General features: G+C 36.3%; 2 protein-coding genes across 3 annotated transcripts; both read left to right on the forward strand.

Moving 5' to 3' along the window:
• Positions 1-924: 924 nt before the first annotated feature.
• On the forward strand, positions 925-14,742 carry LOC107793749 (uncharacterized). 2 transcript variants are annotated; one of them, XM_016616171.2, is made up of 13 exons: positions 925-1,239; positions 1,344-1,426; positions 1,663-1,720; positions 2,037-2,096; positions 8,027-8,156; positions 9,546-9,769; positions 9,868-9,960; positions 10,068-10,139; positions 11,389-11,421; positions 12,144-12,284; positions 12,705-12,761; positions 14,139-14,234; positions 14,319-14,742. In XM_016616171.2, exons 1-13 carry the CDS (start codon positions 1,144-1,146, stop codon positions 14,376-14,378), a joined length of 1,203 nt encoding a protein of 400 aa, XP_016471657.1. In that variant the 5' UTR covers positions 925-1,143; the 3' UTR covers positions 14,379-14,742. The 2 variants fall into 2 exon arrangements, with proteins under 2 accessions (XP_016471657.1, XP_016471658.1); XM_016616172.2 differs by lacking the exon at positions 2,037-2,096 and having other exon boundaries at positions 926-1,239.
• LOC142179495 (uncharacterized) lies at positions 3,316-8,118 on the forward strand. Its single transcript, XM_075249836.1, has 3 exons — positions 3,316-4,288; positions 4,606-4,651; positions 8,031-8,118. Exons 1-2 carry the CDS (start codon positions 3,577-3,579, stop codon positions 4,641-4,643), a joined length of 750 nt encoding a protein of 249 aa, XP_075105937.1. The 5' UTR covers positions 3,316-3,576; the 3' UTR covers positions 4,644-4,651; positions 8,031-8,118.
• Positions 14,743-17,599: the final 2,857 nt, after the last annotated feature.

A 17,599-nucleotide genomic window follows, 5' to 3' on the forward strand; every position in this document is an offset into this window, starting at 1 on the left:
TATATACTTAAGGGTAAACTATTAAATTAGTTAATCCTTATTGTGTTATCGGTTTTACTCAATAACAGAATTGCCAAATCGAGCCCAAACCGATAACCCAATAAAAAAAATTTAACCCGTTATCGAACCATTAACCCAATAACCTAATAAATAATTAACTCTTCGGATTATCAGTTTTACCCGATATATGCCCACCCCTAATTCATATCTCCATCCACCAAAGAGTATAGATGGAAGAAATTCAAGGAGAAAGGACAATCCGACGGGCATGGGCAGCTCAATAAGATGGGGTGGGGTGGGGGTGGGAGGAGATAGTAAAGCCTTTGCTTTAGGTCCCAAAATATTGAGGATTCAAAATTTATAGTAGATTTTATTTATTTTCGCTCAGACAATACTATTGAAGTTTATAGCAAAAAAATACAAAATCTTTATAAGAAGTAATTGACGGTGACTAAAAACCACTCTTAAGACAGGAGACAGGAGAATTTGAGAAAAATAATAAGTATTGCCTTAACTTGATATGTTTTTGAAATCGTAACAATCAATTTGACAAGATGATTAGACTTACTTTCAGAATAAAAATTCTAAGAGTAATTGTCAAGTAAAAAATAATACTTTAATTGATGAATATATATGTATGTATATGTATACTCTAATAAATTACTCCTCTATAATTTCAATCCTCATTTACTATATGAAAAAAGAAAAAAGGAATTGAACCATGGTTTGCATGAAGTGTTTATTATCGCTCTTACTATTATAACACCACTAAGAAAAGCATTTACAAAAAGTCTTATTAGAACGACTCCCAAAGAAATTATAGAATGTAAGAATTTTGAAATTTGTGGTAAATAAATTTAAAATAAAATAAGAATTTTAAAGTTAAAATATTTTTAAATATTTCCTTAGCATGATAGGGCTAATTAGAATTCCTTGGAAAATAAAAGGGGAGTCATTGTAATTGTTAATCTCAGGAGTCAGGATGGCCTAACAATTAAAATTGAGGAGCAGAACCTGCAATTTTGGCTAAACATCGGCGGCACATTTAAAGACGTTTCTCGAACCTGGTCTCGCGGGAAGCCAGTTCCACAGAGAAAGGAGAGTTTCTGCCAAAATAGCTTGGGGAGGAAACAGAGCTAAAAAATGGAACCTGAAGCAGCGCTAGAGTTTGTGAAGCAGGGTGCTACTATGTTACTTCTCGATGTCCCTCAGAACACCCTCATCGGTGTTGATACCCACGTATGTAGTGATTTTTGGGGTGTGTGTGTGTGCGTGTTTTGTGACAATTTGATCGATTTGGTTTTCATTTGGAGTAGTTTTTTTATTTGTTTTTTCATTTGCAGATGTTTTCCACTGGGCCTAATTTCAAAGGCGTGAAGATGATTCCTCCTGGCGTCCATTTCATCTACTACAGTTCATCCAACAGGTTAGCTTTTTGTCTCCTTGAATTTTAGGAACTAAAGCTTCTAGAGTTGTCATGAACTGTGGTTTTCAAGTACTTAATAGTATTCATTTCTGCTGTAAGAATCCGTTTCTGTTGCCAAACCTTATAATTTTTGTACTGTGTTGTTCTTTGCTGCTCTTTTTGTGGGGTTCCTTTCTCTCCTTAGGAAACAATATGATTAGTAACAACTAATGTTGCCTTTCTTCTTGTGAGTGCAGAGAAGGAAATGAGTTCTCACCAATAGTTGGTTTTTTCGTTGATGCCAGCCCTTCAGAGGTTAACAAAACATCTCATTTTCCACTTCTGCATTTTTATGTTGATCCATTTATGTCCATAGTTGTTCGAGTTCTTTCAGTGTTGATAGCGAGATAGAGTTTGTACAGTTTTATGTTGCCAGACCATAGGCACGGATATAGTTATATTATCATAGATTCCTTATATGCTAATCTCTTGCTTCTTTTTCTGGTTTTGCTTTCTTTCAATGTTTGAACAGTTGTTCATTTTCCATTGATGTACTATACGTTTCTTCTTTTCTTTTATGTCAAAGTATGTTTGGAAACTCGATCTCTATCTTCCCGTGGTAATTTAGCAGGTAATTGTTAGGAAATGGGATTCAAAGGATGAGCGCTTTGTCAAATTATCCGAAGAAGAGGTAAGTTCTTCGAAGAATTTTCGTTACTTCTCTAAGCTGGCCTAGAACATGCTAGCTAATAAGGTGGAGTAAGGCCAATCGTATCTTCTTTTCTTGACTACCATTTTAGATGTTCGTGGAATTGTCCCATGGTTATTTTCCTTGATAGATGCTGCTGTTGGAATTGTTTCCATGATTATGAAAGCAAATAAATTCATGAAGAGACCACTACTATCTATATTAAAGAAATGACCTTCAGAAATGAGAAGTCTTACTTTCCCATTCTACCTCGTGCGAAATCTTGTAGACGAGTTGGAAGGGTTTGCTGGTCTCTTACCTCTATTAGTCTTAGCAAGCAGGTTGTCCATTAGTTCATCCAACTCAATTAAATGAACAATGATGAACATATATTATCACTTGCATATAAATTTATATCTTTCATACACCCATCCTTTTCTGACATGTTCTATTGATGATAAGAGAACAATTCATTGTCCCACATTGGAATAGGAATAGTATCCCTTTGTATAGAGTAGCTATAAATAGCACCTCTTGTATTGCATTACATACAATATCAATATGTATCATATTTTCTCCCGTGCCTTCTCACATGGTATCAGAGCTATCGTGAGAGATTTATCGTTGTGCATAAATTTCAGCGATTCCGGGAAGTGAAATCAGTCACCGGAACCCTTTTTCCGGCGACTTTCAAAGTTGTTTTGCGTCTGCTTTGTCTCGGTCAGTGTTGTGCAAAAAAATCCAACACTACCACAAGAGTAGTCACTGTCCGGCGACCAAATCCCAGTGAAAATCTCCGGCGGTACTGTAGCTGTCCAAAGAAAATTTTCCGGCGAAGTTCCGACGTCGCGTGGGCCACCTTTCGGCCATTTTTTGGCGACGACTCTTCAGGACAGATTGTTCCCCTTGCAATTCCGAGCTTACCTATTCAGGTTACACCAAATTCTGACCACTTTTATATTTTTCCGGCGTGAATAGTGATTTCAAAAGTGAACTTCCGGCCATTTTTTTGAAAAAGTTCCTTCAGAACAGTTGGGTCTTCTGGTAATTCCGATCCTACCCCTATTGTTTTTTATTTCATTCCAACCACTTTGAATATTTTTCGGCAGCTATAGTAACTTTCCAACTGCTACAGTAGTTTCCTATTCTGGTTCAGTGTTCCTTACTTTATTTTCAGTGGATTACAGTTGATTATTTCTCTTATTTGGTAATAATTTACAAGATATCTTTGGGAATGGATGTTTTTGGGTCTAAAAGCATGAGTTCTGGAAACTCTAATGTTATGATTACCTCGGAACCTTTAATGGGAGATTCAAACTACTTAGCTTGGGCTTCATCTGTCGAGTTGTGGTGTAAAGGTTAAGGTGTGCAAGATCATCTAATTAAACAGTCTAGCGAAGGAGATGAAAAGGCGATAGCGCTTTGGGCAAAAATTGATGCTCAATTATGTAGCATCTTATGGCGTTCTATTGATTCTAAGTTAATGCCTTTGTTTCGACCATTCCAGACATGTTATTTGGTTTGGGCAAAGGCTCGTACCTTATACACTAATGACATATCTCGCTTCTATGATGTGATATCACAGATGACAAACTTAAAGAAGCAAGAATTAGATATGTCTACTTACTTGGGTCAGGTACAGGCAGTCATGGAGGAATTTGAGATATTGATGCCAGTTTCTGCTAGTGTGTCAAAACAACAAGAGCAGCGACAGAAAATGTTTCTAGTTCTTACACTCGCTGGACTTCCTCATGATCTTGATTCAGTACGAGACCATATTTTGGCGAGTCCGACTGTCCCCACAGTTGATGAATTATTCTCTCGATTACTTTGCCTTGCTGCAGCACCAAGTCACCCAGTGATTTCATCACAACTACTTGATTCCTCTGTTCTTGCATCCCAGACAGTGGATGTTCGGGCATCTCAAGCTATGGAGAATAGACGAGGAGGAGGTCATTTTGGGAGATCTAAACCCAAGTGTTCTTATTGTCACAAACTTGGACACACTCGTGAAATGTGTTATTCCCTACATGGCCGTCCACCCAAAAATGCCTACGTTGCGCAGAGCGAGATTACAGGTAGCCAGGGCTTTTCTGTATCTAAAGAAGAATATAATGAGCTCCTTCAGTATCGAGCAAGTAAGCAGACATCTCCACAAGTAGCCTCAGTTGCCCAGACTGATACTCCTGTTACTGGTAATTCTTTTGCTTTTGTTTCCCAGTCTAGTACTCTTGGACCATGGGTCATGGAATCAGGCGCTTCTGATCACTTCTCTGGTAATAAATCACTTTTGTCGAATATTGTATATTCACAGTCTCTTCCTACTGTTACTTTAGCCAATGGATGTCAAACTAAGGCATAAGGAGTTGGACAAGCCAACCCATTGTCTTCTCTCACCCTAGATTCCATTCTTTATGTTCCTGGTTGTCCTTTTAGTCTTGCATCTGTTAGTCATTTGACTCGTGTCCTCAATTGTGGTATATATTTTATTGATGATTCTTTTATTATGCAGGACCGCAGTACGGGACGGACAATTGGTACAGGTCGTGAATCAGAAGGTCTTTACTACCTTAACTCGCTAAGTCCTTCCACAACATGTCTAGTTACAGATCCTCCAGATCTAATCCACAGACGTTTAGGATATCCGAGTTTATCCAAACTTCAAAAGATGGTGCCTAGTTTATCTAGTTTGTCTAGATTAGATTGTGAGTCGTGTCAGCTTGGGAAACATACCCGAGCTTCCTTTACGCGTAGTGTTGAGAGTCATGCAGAGTCTGTTTTCTCATTGGTTCATTCTGATATATGGGGTCCTAGTAGAGTCAGTTCAACCTTGGGATTTCATTATTTTGTTAGCTTTATTGATGATTACTCAAGATGTACTTGGCTTTTCTTAATGAAAGATCGTTCTGAGTTATTCTCTATATTCTAGAGTTTTTGTGCTGAAATCAAAAACCAATTTGGTGTCTCTATCCGCATTTTTCGTAGTGATAATGCCTTAGAATATGTATCTTCTCAGTTTCAGCAGTTTATGTCTTCTCATGGAATTATTCATCAGACATCTTGACCCCTCAGCAAAATGGGGTTGCAAAAAGAATAGGCACCTTATTGAGACTGCTCACACACTTCTAATTGAGTCTCGTGTTCCGCTGCATTTTTGGGGCGATGTAGTTCTCACCGCTTGTTATTTGATTAATAGGATGCCTTCATCTCCCATCAAGGATCAGATTCTACATTCAATATTGTTTCTCCAGTCAGCCTTATACCCTCTTCCACCTCGGGTTTTTGGGAGCACATGTTTTGTTCATAACTTAGCCCCGGGGAAAGATAAGTTAGCTCCTCGTGCTCTCAAGTGTGCCTTCCTTGGTTATTCTCATGTTCAGAAGGGATATCATTGTTATTCACCTGATCTTTGCAGGTACCTTATGTCAGCTAACGTCACATTTTTTGAGTCTAAACCTTTCTTCACAACTGACGTCACTTCTGCGGACCACCATGACATATCTGAGGTCTTACCTATACCGACTTTTGAGGAGTTTAGTAATCTTCCTCCACCTTTGACCACAGAGGTTTCACCCATATCAACTTTTGAGGAGTCCAGTGTTGTCCCTCCTAGTTCCTCAGCTACAGGAACACCACTCTTGACTTATCATCGTCGTTCGCGCCCTACATCAGGCCCATTTGGTTCTCGTCCTGCACCTGACACGGCTCCTACTGCGGATCCTGCTCCTAGTACACTGATTGCACTTCGGAAAGGTATACGGACCACACTAAACCCTGATCCTCATTATGTTGGTTTGAGTTATCATCGTCTGTCATCTCCCCATTATGCTTTTATATCTTCATTGTCCTCGGTTTCCATCCCTAAGTCTACAGGTGAAACATTGTCTCATCCAGGATGGCGACAGGCTATGAGTGACGAGATGTCTGCTTTACATACAAGTGGTACATGAGAGTTTTTTCCTCTTCCTTCAGGCAAATCTACCGTTGGTTGTCGTTGGGTTTATGCAGTCAAAGTTGGTCCCGATGGCCAGATTGATCGACTTAAGGCACGTCTTGTTGCCAAAGGATACACTCAGATATTTGGGCTAGATTACAGTGATACCTTCTCTCCAGTGGCTAAAGTGGCATCAGTTCGCCTTTTTCTATCCATGGTTGCGGTTCGTCATTGGCCCCTCTATCAGTTGGACATTAAGAATGTCTTTCTTCACGGTGATCTTGAGGATAAGGTTTATATGGAGCAACCACCTAGTTTTGTTGCTCAAGGGGAGTCTCGTGGCCTTGTATGTCGCTTGCGTCGGTCACTTTATGGTCTAAAGCAGTCTCCTCGAGCCTGGTTTGGTAAGTTCAGCACGGTTATCCAGGAGTTTGGCATGACTCGTAGTGAAGCTGATCACTCTGTGTTTTATCGGCACTCTGCTTCAAGTCTATGTATTTATCTGGTAGTCTATGTTGATGATATTGTTATTACGGGTAATGATTAGGATGGTATTACTAATCTGAAGCAGCATCTCTTCCAGCACTTTCAAACTAAGGATCTAGGCAAATTGAAGTACTTTTTAGGTATTGAGGTTGCTCAATCTAGCTCAGGGATTGTTATTTCTCAAAGGAAATATGTTTTAGACATTCTTGAGGAAACAGGGATGACAGGTTGCAGACCTGTTGACACGCCGATGGATCCAAATTCTAAACTTCTGCCTGGACAGGGGGAGCCGCTTAGTGACCCTGCAAGCTATAGGCGGCTGGTTGGTAAATTAAATTATCTCACAGTGACTAGACCTGACATTTCTTATCATGTGAGTGTTGTAAGTCAGTTTATGAATTCTCCCTGTGATAGTCATTGGGATGCAGTTGTCCGCATTATCCGGTATATAAAATCGGCTCCAGGCAAAGGATTACTGTTTGAGAATCGAGGTCATGAGCAGATCTTTGAGTACTCAGATGCTGATTGGGCAGGATCACCTTCTGATAGACGTTCTACGTCTGGATATTGTGTTTTAGTAGGAGGAAATTTGGTGTCCTGGAAAAGTAAGAAACAGAATGTAGTTGCTCGGTCTAGTGCAGAAGCATAATATCGAGCAATGGCTATGGCAACATGTGAACTAGTCTGGATCAAACAATTGCTCAAGGAGTTGAAATTTGGTGAAATCAGTCGGATGGAACTTGTGTGCGATAATCAAGCTGCACTTCATATTGCATCAAATCCGGTGTTTCATGAGAGAACTAAACACATTGAGATTGATTGTCACTTCGTCAGAGAAAAAATACTTTCAGGAGATATTACTACGAAGTTTGTGAGATCGAATGATCAACTTGCAGATATTTTCACCAAGTCCCTCGCTGGTCCTCGCATTGATTATATATGTAACAAGCTCGGTACATATGATTTATATGCTCCTGCTTGAGAGGGAGTGTTAGAGATAGCTATGTAATTGTCCCACATTGGAATAGGAGTAGTATCCCCTTTGTATAGAGTATCTATAAATAGCACCTCTTGTATTGCATTACACACAATATCAATATATATCATATTTTCTCCCGTGCCTTCTCACATTGATAATTAGAGAACAATTCATTAATCTTCCAAGGGACTAATTACTGACTCGTTTGACTGATAAGTGCAAAAAGTTGTTGCTATGAGTGCAAGTTGAGCTCTTCTATTTTTGTTACATGTCCTTAGATGTGTCGGGCCATAATTCCTCCAGGTCTTTGCTACATATGAGCTCTCAGCCTGTTGAGCTTCAGCTTGTCTACTGCACTGTTGAACTATGAGTTTCCATGTAGTGGTTAATTGTTAGTTCTCAGTGACGTAATCCTATCATGGCACTGGTTTTCATTTAATGCAACGTTATTCGTATCGTATCTATGGTGTGGATGTTTATTGCTTCAGAAGACTTGTTTCTTGCCAAACAATGATTATTTCCCGTTTATTGAAGGAAGAGAGATATGCTCAAGCGGTGAAAAATTTGGAGTTTGACAGACAACTTGGCCCTTATGCATTGGAACGGTATGGAGATTGGAAGCGCTTATCTAACTATATTACGAAGAATACCATTGAAAGTATTGGTGAGTACACTGCTTTTACTTTGTCTCTTAACGTTTTGACAATGAGAACTGAGGGGAGCATCTGCGCGAAAGATGTTGAAACCTTGGTTGAGTTGATTGTAAAAAAGATATGCATATTAATGCGGAATATAAACCCAATAAGCTGAAATGGAGCTTCAAAACTTCTGTTTGCACTCTGGTCAGCTTTACAGCTTCCTTGAGTTTTTTATGAAGGTTAACAGCTTCCTTGAGTTATCACTTATCAGCATATTAATATGTTCAGAGTATTTTGCTTCTCAATTTTGTTAAGTTGAGGGTGTTGGTTGGTGTAGATCAATGCTCCAAAACAAGATTTTCTCAAATCAACAAAAACATTATTCATTTACAAGCAGAAAAGTCAAGTTGCCTTTTCTGCTTAGTGGATGGGTAATTTTTTCTCATATGCTTATTTTTCCTTTTTTATTGAATAATTGTATGGTGGTTTTCACGATTTCTTGAACTTGTAATTTTTGTTTTCTTGTTCTCATCTCAAATCGCATCATGATTGATCATAGGATGCTGCAGAATCTAATGTGTGTTGTTTTCAAGTTAAAGAATGAAAAAGATTGATTGTAGGAAAAACAGAAAGATGAGTTTGAGAGTTGTTATAACAATCAAGTCTTAGAAAAAATCAAGTCTTTGAATGAGGGTTCGTTCCAGACCAGACATATAGAAAAGAGTTGATTCATGGGCATATGAGTAAAAGGAGAGTTTGTACTTTGTTGATGGTGCCACTCATCCCATGAATAACCCTTGTATCAATTGGATAAATAATCCCATCAAAAAAATGGAAATTAAAAATATGTACCAGATAAATAAGACTCTTGCAGCGTAAGCTAGATAGACAGGTATTAACTTTGGGAATGCGTGAGAGCAATGTCTCTCAGCCCTTGTGTTTTTGTGCAATATGATGGAGCCTGATTTGTGATGACACGTAATCCCATTAGTTATGCGCCTAGGGATCCCATTAGTTATGCGCCTAGGGATCCCATTGGTAATGGTATACCATTATTAATTCCATTAATTGTGGGATGCGATTTCCCATTCCTTGCTAATGTGAGATCCGCTACTTAGTTGAATTCATATTAAAATAAACAACAATATTGTGATCCTTTGGATTCTTTGACCAGACGAGTAGAACTGCTTCAGCTAGTGTGTTTCATGTCATAGATAATGGCTATAGAACCTGTGGGGGTTCTTCATCTCTGCCTGAGGAAATCAAAATGTGAGTCACTCTTCGCAATTCAATTTTTGGCTAGGCTGACAGCAGCTATTCTTACTTCTACCTCTGAGTATGTGTTTTTGTGTGTGGGGTCATTGCTCTGTCTTGTTCTCTTTGCAATATGCTTCAACAGTTCTATCATTTGGCAGAACCTATTGGAGGAGAAATCACAGTTATTTCTGAATCTGAGGTGGTTGAGAATGTTCCTAAGACAGCCATGGAGAAAGTCTTGGCTGAACAGTTGAAGAGTAGCAAGTTCTCGAAGCCTGTTGAGAAATCGCCTAGTAAAGGTTGTTATTACACCTCAATTCCTCGTGTTATCAAGCAAAAGGGAGCTTCAGGACCAGAGCTTACTAGCATGAATCTTGACAAGGTATTTGTCTCAAATCTGCATTATTTCTGTAAAATGACAGTATTTCTATTTTTTCCTTTTGCTTTTGAGAAGAACTTTAGCTTTTTCCTTCAATGCAGACACAAATATTGGAGACTATTCTGATGAAGCAACATGGTGGTTCAGACGATTCGCTTCTGGGAGAGTTACAATTTGCCTTTGTTGCATTTCTGGTATCAACCAGCGGTTTCACCTTTTCGTTGTTCTTATATTATTTATGTGATAAACCAACTTAATTAAGAGGACAGTTCTTGAAGTTTAATGTGTGAGCAATTTACAGATGGGACAGTCACTTGAAGCTTTTCTGCAGTGGAAGCTTTTAGTCAGCCTATTACTTGGCTGTACAGAAGCTGTAAGTATGCGTCAATCCCTCAGCATGTATGTGGCTAGCGAGATCTTCGTCTGTACTTCCATTTCTGGATGCAGTATGGACCTAAATAATACAATTCAAGTTTACCATCTTGTTCTCATTTGACAAAAAAAGGTTGGGAAGGAAATGGGACACTAGAGCCTATAAGAGGCTTTAAAGCTTAACTTTACATCTCTATCATGTGGGGAAAAAAACATCACTACCATTGCATAAAGGAAGATTTGCCTGTTACAATTAGGAAAGACTAGAGGTGATGGATCATCCCTTCCTTTTTCTTTTTTGTTGGTATTTTATGATAGAAGCTTGTGTAGTTGATTCCCTAATTTCTGTATGGTGGGAATCATGCTACTAATACGGCCTAAATACAATTGAGTTTTACAAGATTGTTCACTTGTCCTTTCAATTCTTTTGAAAGAATATGAACATATAGCCGTTTTAATCGCTTATCATCCGCCAACTGCAATAGAAGTTTGGATAAGGTCCACTTCTCCCACAAAAACATGATTTGAGAATGTTCAAGTTGCTGAAGGTAGTCATGTGATCCTATAAGGGAAGAAAATATGTGAGATTACTTGGACTTCTACTTTTTCATGGTAAACTTCGATTCCTGTAATTTAACAATGAGCTCTTTTGGTTTCTTAATTGTAACTTAAGATTATGGTGTATTTTTTGATAGAATATAGAACACTGTAGTTCCAAAATTTCACACTTCCCTTGATATCCTGAAACAAGACCAGAAAGATTTTGGATTCCGATGTTGAGAATTCCCTTTTAGTATCAATAGGTGATTTGTAACATCTTGATTTGCTGAGCTATTAATGACTATCTTCTTCAATGGGAGGTCCTTCTGCAAAGTCATATTCTGGGTATATAAAGGTTATGATACTATAAGTGTGCAAAGTAGTGCTGAACTTCTTGCATCTGATATTCCTATTTATTATAGTCAGCAAAATATACCACTGAACTTGATCTTTTAGCTATTATTTGCGCAAATAAAGTTGTGTTTCTGTAGAAACAGTATCTATCGACTCCTTCCCCCCACCCCCACCCCTCTTTTTGTTTCTTGTGATCAATGTGGATACTCAATTACGCTTTCAGATAAAAGTCTAAGTTATTTTTGACTATAATTTATCTTCATGCCCAGTTTATGTGAATTGCTTAAACAACCTACATCGTGGTCGTAGGTCTTCTTTCAAATTCATGTCTAGTTTAACCATTTATATCTTTGCAGCCTCTACACACAAGGACTCAGCTCTTCACCAAGGTAATTCTTAAATGTCATTTCTGTGCATGCTGTCATATAGAAAGGTATGTACCTTCCAGCTCTGAGGCGGGAAGCCTGGGCCTATGGAATAATCAGTTTAAGGTTTCACCTATTTTATCATTGCATTTCAACAACTCTGTCCAACATAAGGTAAAAATGAGAAAGTGTATAATTTAATATGCATGTTCAAAGCGAGAAATGCAATGCCTATGAGGTTTTTTCTTAGTTCACTTTATAAGGAATTCCTTTATTGTTAGAGAGATCTTATTGTAGTTTTGTAGAGGCATTTTAAGCAATGCGGGGTTTATGTGATTTTTCTTGCTCTTGTTAATGAACAAGAATAAACATGGACAGCGGTATGGTACTATACTTCTTGGTGTGAAGTTGGGCAAATGAACATAGTGGACCTGTGGTTGTATCGTGTTAAACTTTGTATGTAGCATCAATAACAACGTCGTTTTACATTTAATGTGTAAATTATGGTACCCTACTTTCTCTAGTACATCAGGTGAAGATCGGGAATAGTGGTAGTGTTTAATTTGTCTTTATGATATTTGATTAAATCCCATTGAAAATGGAATTGATGGTGTACATTGTTAGTTTTCCATGCAGCTCCATATTGCATACGTGCCAGTATGAAAAAGATGCCTTCTGTTTATTTTGAGTTTTTCATCCTTTTAGACTCTTAGATACTGACTAATGCAATCTTTATTTATCATCAGTTTGTGAAAGCAATATATTATCAGTTGAAAGTTGGATTTCAAAAGGATAGTAAGGATACTGGCAGGGCAGAGAAAGGTGCAATGACATTGTTGGATGAGTCTTTATTGTCTGCTGATAACTTCCTGTGTCACCTTTGTAAGGTAAGAATCCAGTTCACCTATCAGTGTATCTACTAAAGTGTAGGTAAAGCATCTCAAGGTCAAATCTCTGGTTTCTTTGGACAATAACATTCTTCGTTCAAGTAAAACTCTTTGACACATCTTGTAAGTGTTGTTTTTTTAATGGGGGATATCTGTGCCTGCTTCCTCACCTCAACTATTCCATTGAGTACTCGTCACCTAGCGGTTTATGCCTCTGCTGGGACTTGAACCCTGGTCACTCATGCTTTTAGTTTACTTCATTAACCACTAGCTTACACCCTTGGTTGCTTGTAATGTTTCACTATGACTGGTCAAGCACTTACACTACCTAGTAATATGGCTGTGGATGGTTTTACTTGGGATCACATATCTCGTGATTATGATAGTTTGGTTGAGCCATCTTTAATCCATTGATTTCAGGATTTCTTCTCATTGGTGCTTGATGCCCCCATGGTTGATGGAGACCTGCTGACTTGGGTATGCCTCCAGTGACTGATCCCTTTTGATTCTTTGAAATAAATTCAGATTTTCTTTTAGTGATCAAGTGCCTGTGAATAGAGTCAGAAGCATTCTTTATTATGGACTGTTGCATTGTAGTTTCTACTAGTGTCTTTTGCAAAACAAATATATGGATTTTATGGAAGGAGCAAAAGGGTGATGCCTTAACCCTACCCTTTTGCAAATCTGAGAACTGGCTGAAGAATCATCACCTAGGTTGTTAATCACATCTAACATACTTTTTCTGTGATTCTTGTAGTTGAAGTAGGGATTTATTTATGATGAATAAAGATCTGGTGAGAGCACTTAAAAGCATCTAGAGCATGAGAAGCTAACTTGGAGAAGGCGATGCTTTTTATATAGATTACTTTCAACTTGAATGAGAGTTACTTCTGTCCTTGTCACTTTGACCATGTCTCTAGCGATGTTGCTTGGATCCTCCAAAAATGCCACTGCGTTTGTGTTGGATCCTCCAACAGTAATGCATTTTTGGAGGATCCGACTCCGGGGTGTGCATTTTTGGAGGATCCAAGCAACATAGGTCTCCAGTGAAATCAACTGATGAATTTGGTATATTTCTTAAGCGGATCTAGATTGAAAGTTGTGAACCTTATAATTATTTGTAGAATTGACAAACAGGATGTCAACTTCACAACTCAATTTCATCATCAGGAAGCATGGGTGGCTCTAGGGTAAGGCCACTAAAGCTTATGCTTTAGGCCCCCAAGAGTCAGAGGCCCCCCAAACTTTTTCTATTACTTATACTTATTTATATTAGTAAAGTTTTTTTTAAATTAACAAAACATTAACATTTTATTTCAATACACTACATTAATTCTAGTTATCAAATATTTTATTAGTAGATATGAATATTTAAATAATTTAATTCGAAATTTTAAAATATTGGACAATGTTATACTGTGGAATACTTAAAAGAGAACTTAAAACCTGAAAGAAAATTTGTTAAGACCATATAATTTTTTCTTGGTTATCTAAATATTTCCTCACATCTTCTTAAATTTTGGCTTTAGGCCTCCGATTTCATTGAGCCGCCCTTGTCAGGAAGGATAATCGTATTTCTTTTTGTCCCTTTCCCTTTAGATTGTTGTATTTATGCCAAAGTTATGTGTTCTGTCCATGTGCATTTAGTATTCTATAAAAATCTCTTGTGCACTTCGATGCTCAAGTACTTTAGTACTATCTCATGGGAAGCACCAAGTATAATCCACCTTGTTCCTTTAGACATGCAATTCCAAATTTATTGAACAACTACTCGAAATGCAAGTAAAGGAGCTTTCCTTTTTAATTGCCTATCTGAAGTTGACAAATGGAGTGTTTTTCTTGTTTGAATGATAGACTAGAAAACTGAGAGAGCTGCTTGAGCAGACTCTTGGATGGGACTTCCAGCAGAACAGTGCAGTTGATGGAATGTACCTTGAAGAAGATGATGAGGTTTGTAAAAGTCAGATGCTAGTTTTCTCTTTTTCCTTTTTTGTTTTGGTTCTTCACGCTGAATAAGTCGTTCCACTTCTGCAGTTTGCTCCAATGGTGGAGATGCTAGATAATCCAGATCACACTGAAACACCGTCAACATGATAGGTGGAGATGCTGTATGTCCACATCACACTGAAACACCGTCAAATGTGGTTAAACTGTATGCCGATATTGATGTAGCATTTTCGGGCGAGCTGCTGTTGAAAGATTTTGATATAGTTGGCTAACCAAGGGCGGCTCTAGGGTAAGGCAGGTGAAGCCTTTGCTTTAGGCCCAAAAATACTTAAGGCTCAAAAATATGAAGTATAGTTATTAATAAATAAAAGATTTATATTTAAAAGATTTCAAATTTTAATATTTTAAATTTGGTATAGTTAGGGTTGAGTGAGTTAATATGATAAATTCTTTCTCTCATTAAATTAAATATTGTATTTACCTTCTCATCAATTCTATTTTTCTTCCTTTACGTGTAGCTTTTTTTCCTTCTTGTTTTACTTTAATTTCAACCAAATTCTCTAAATTAACTTCTTTTTTTGTCACATTTGGTTGATTCATACATCAGAAAGTAAGTTCATTTGTGTTTTTTTTAGCTAAGAAATCCTTGAGGCAAGGTTCAAAACTCGATAAATAATGAGCTTATCCCTTTATCATTTTCGCAGAAATATCATATTTTTGTATAGAGGAGAGTTCAATACCGTGACGTGCATTTAACTCACATGTTATGTGTTGCATTCTCACCACTAGATCAAAGCTACGTAGTTTTTTTGTCTTTCGAATTTTATGAAAGAAATTTAAGGGTCTTTTAATATATTTATTTTTAGGCTACTAGTTCCGTTGAGATCACTGCCCCAAATACATGTTGTTCAACCAGTTTAATTCACATTTTATAATTGCATGATATATTCAACGCCTTTAATGTTCTTGTCAATATTATTTTATCTTAATTAAGACTGTAAAATTTGATGAAAATGGCAAGGGTGGATGAATGGCTCAAGGGGAGGTTAATAAAGCTTTGATTTAGTCCATTAAAATTTTGATGCACCAAAAATTTTTAAAAGTGGGTATTATTATTTTATTTTACTTTAGACAATATTAAAGTTTACAGAAAAAATAAAAAAGTATAAAAATTTTGTAAAAAAGAAAGAAAGAAAGAATGTCTCCTCTTTAACAGTAAAAATGTGTTAGAACTTTGAATTAAACTACTTAAATTTTCATATTATTTTTTCTACTATAATATCAAAGGAAATATATTGTAAATACATGTCTAGTATCTTTTTTTTTTAAAAATTACTCTTTACTAATATAAATAATAATGTTATTATGTGAAGTTGAAGGCTTTATGTTACTTAAGAAGACTAGTTTCTCGGCATACACATTGCGTGTGTATCCCTTCTGAATAAATATAATTATTTTCAAAGATCACATAAATATAATTTTGAAAATTATGTTTGAGTTATAAAGAAAAAGTTGAAGACAAAAGTTTAAGTACAAAAAAATAATGATTGTTGGTAAATACTATCGGATAAGTCTTCAATCACTCTGAATCCATATACTCAACTTAAAATTTATTCAAGCTTTATATTTCATTGCTTCAATTTTATAAATTATCAAGCTTCTTTTTTCGATTTAGCAAGAACAAATAGTCCATGAAGATTTAGGTTTTCTGAATTGTCTAGGAAAGCTATCTCATTCTTAAATACTAAAACGATCAGGTAACTTACAAGGATGTCTTTTTGCCCCTCATGAGAAAATGCACAATATGCAAATTATCCTATATCTTTAATCTATTTGAAATATTATAAGAATTATTTCCAAGATATTAGAAAAGAAAAAAGCAGTGTCGGAAAATGAAATCTGGATGCATAGTTCTGTGCTTGGACATAGAAAGAAAGCTTTCACCAAAATGAAAAAAGAGTAGTTACAAAAGTACTCTATTTGTGTATTTATAAAAATATTCTATTTAGAGATTTTTATTTTATTGTATTTTTTTCTTTCATATACAGTAAGACCACTATATAACATCTTTATATAATAACCAATAGTTATAAGAGTCAAGTTTTACTCAGAACCGATTTTTATGTTATGTTATAATATATGTCATCTATAATAGCGCTTCACTATAACATCCAAAAAAGGGAACAAACGAGACAGTTATAGAGAGATTTGACTGTATTAGATTTCTTTTTACTATTTTATTTTCACTTAAAATGGTAATGTTTTTTGCACTAAAAAATAATAAATAGCTTGTTAATCGATTCACTTTTATATTACAACGATTTTTTCTTTTGTAGTTGTTTTTTAAATTAAGGATCACTTATATCATCTATTCTTGGATATAGTCCACGGTCCACCAATAAACATGTTCTTATAACTCCCTCCCTATAATAACTTCATCTTATTAAGTTCTTCAATTTATCACATGGGAAAAATCTATCTATCTATCTATCTATAAAGTTGGGAAAATAGAAGATGAGTTGACACCTCTCTTTGCCCAAGGATTCTGTTTACTCTCTCAATCCCCACCTTAATTACTCTAATTACTCTCTTCTCCCACTCCAATGTATTCTTTACTTTGTATTTATAAGAGCCAAACAAGACAAGGGGAGTTGGCCATTCTTTTGATATTCTATTTGATCTTTTCACTTTCCAATTCTAGCATTTTTTATTTCTTCTTAACATATTTTATTCTCTTGATTTAAACTCTTTATCTTCTTCAATTTCTATCACCTTATCGTTTGGCTTCTCATGTCACCTTATTAATAGTATTGTGATTTTTTTTTTTTTTTTTTGTCTAGGTGAAGGTGTTGTTTGAAGAAAATATTATATTTTGGATGATGGGAGTATGCAAACGACATTCTGGTGAAAACTTTTCATATGAAAGGTAAAATATATAAGATAGATATTTTTAACATATTTTTTCCTCCTCTGTGCAATATATACATAGTTATTCCAATTTCTAATTTGACATATGTTAGCTTGTAATTTTTCTATGAAAACAGAAGTAAATCAAGCCTAGAATAGTTGTGCAGTTGAAAAAAAAAATTATTTTGTGGAGAATGATTTATTGGAATACCTTTATGACCTCTGAATTTTAGCTTGCTAGAAACTGTTTTCCATTATTAATTCATTATTATTTGTTTTCTTAAGGTTAAGGATGGTCCAAAAGGATATTATACTGTAAACTGAGTTGTGTTTCTGCTAAAAATCTTTGTTGCCATTGATATGAAAATTCGTGTTAATGAGCCCTTCGTGAGAGTCTGGGGGTTTACTCTGAAAATTGTAGTAACTTTTTGCTTACTATGGAGTTGTTATCTTCATCTGCC

Source organism: Nicotiana tabacum, chromosome 3 (assembly GCF_000715075.1).
Source record: "Nicotiana tabacum cultivar K326 chromosome 3, ASM71507v2, whole genome shotgun sequence".
In the NCBI taxonomy this organism is placed as follows: Eukaryota; Viridiplantae; Streptophyta; class Magnoliopsida; order Solanales; family Solanaceae; genus Nicotiana; species Nicotiana tabacum.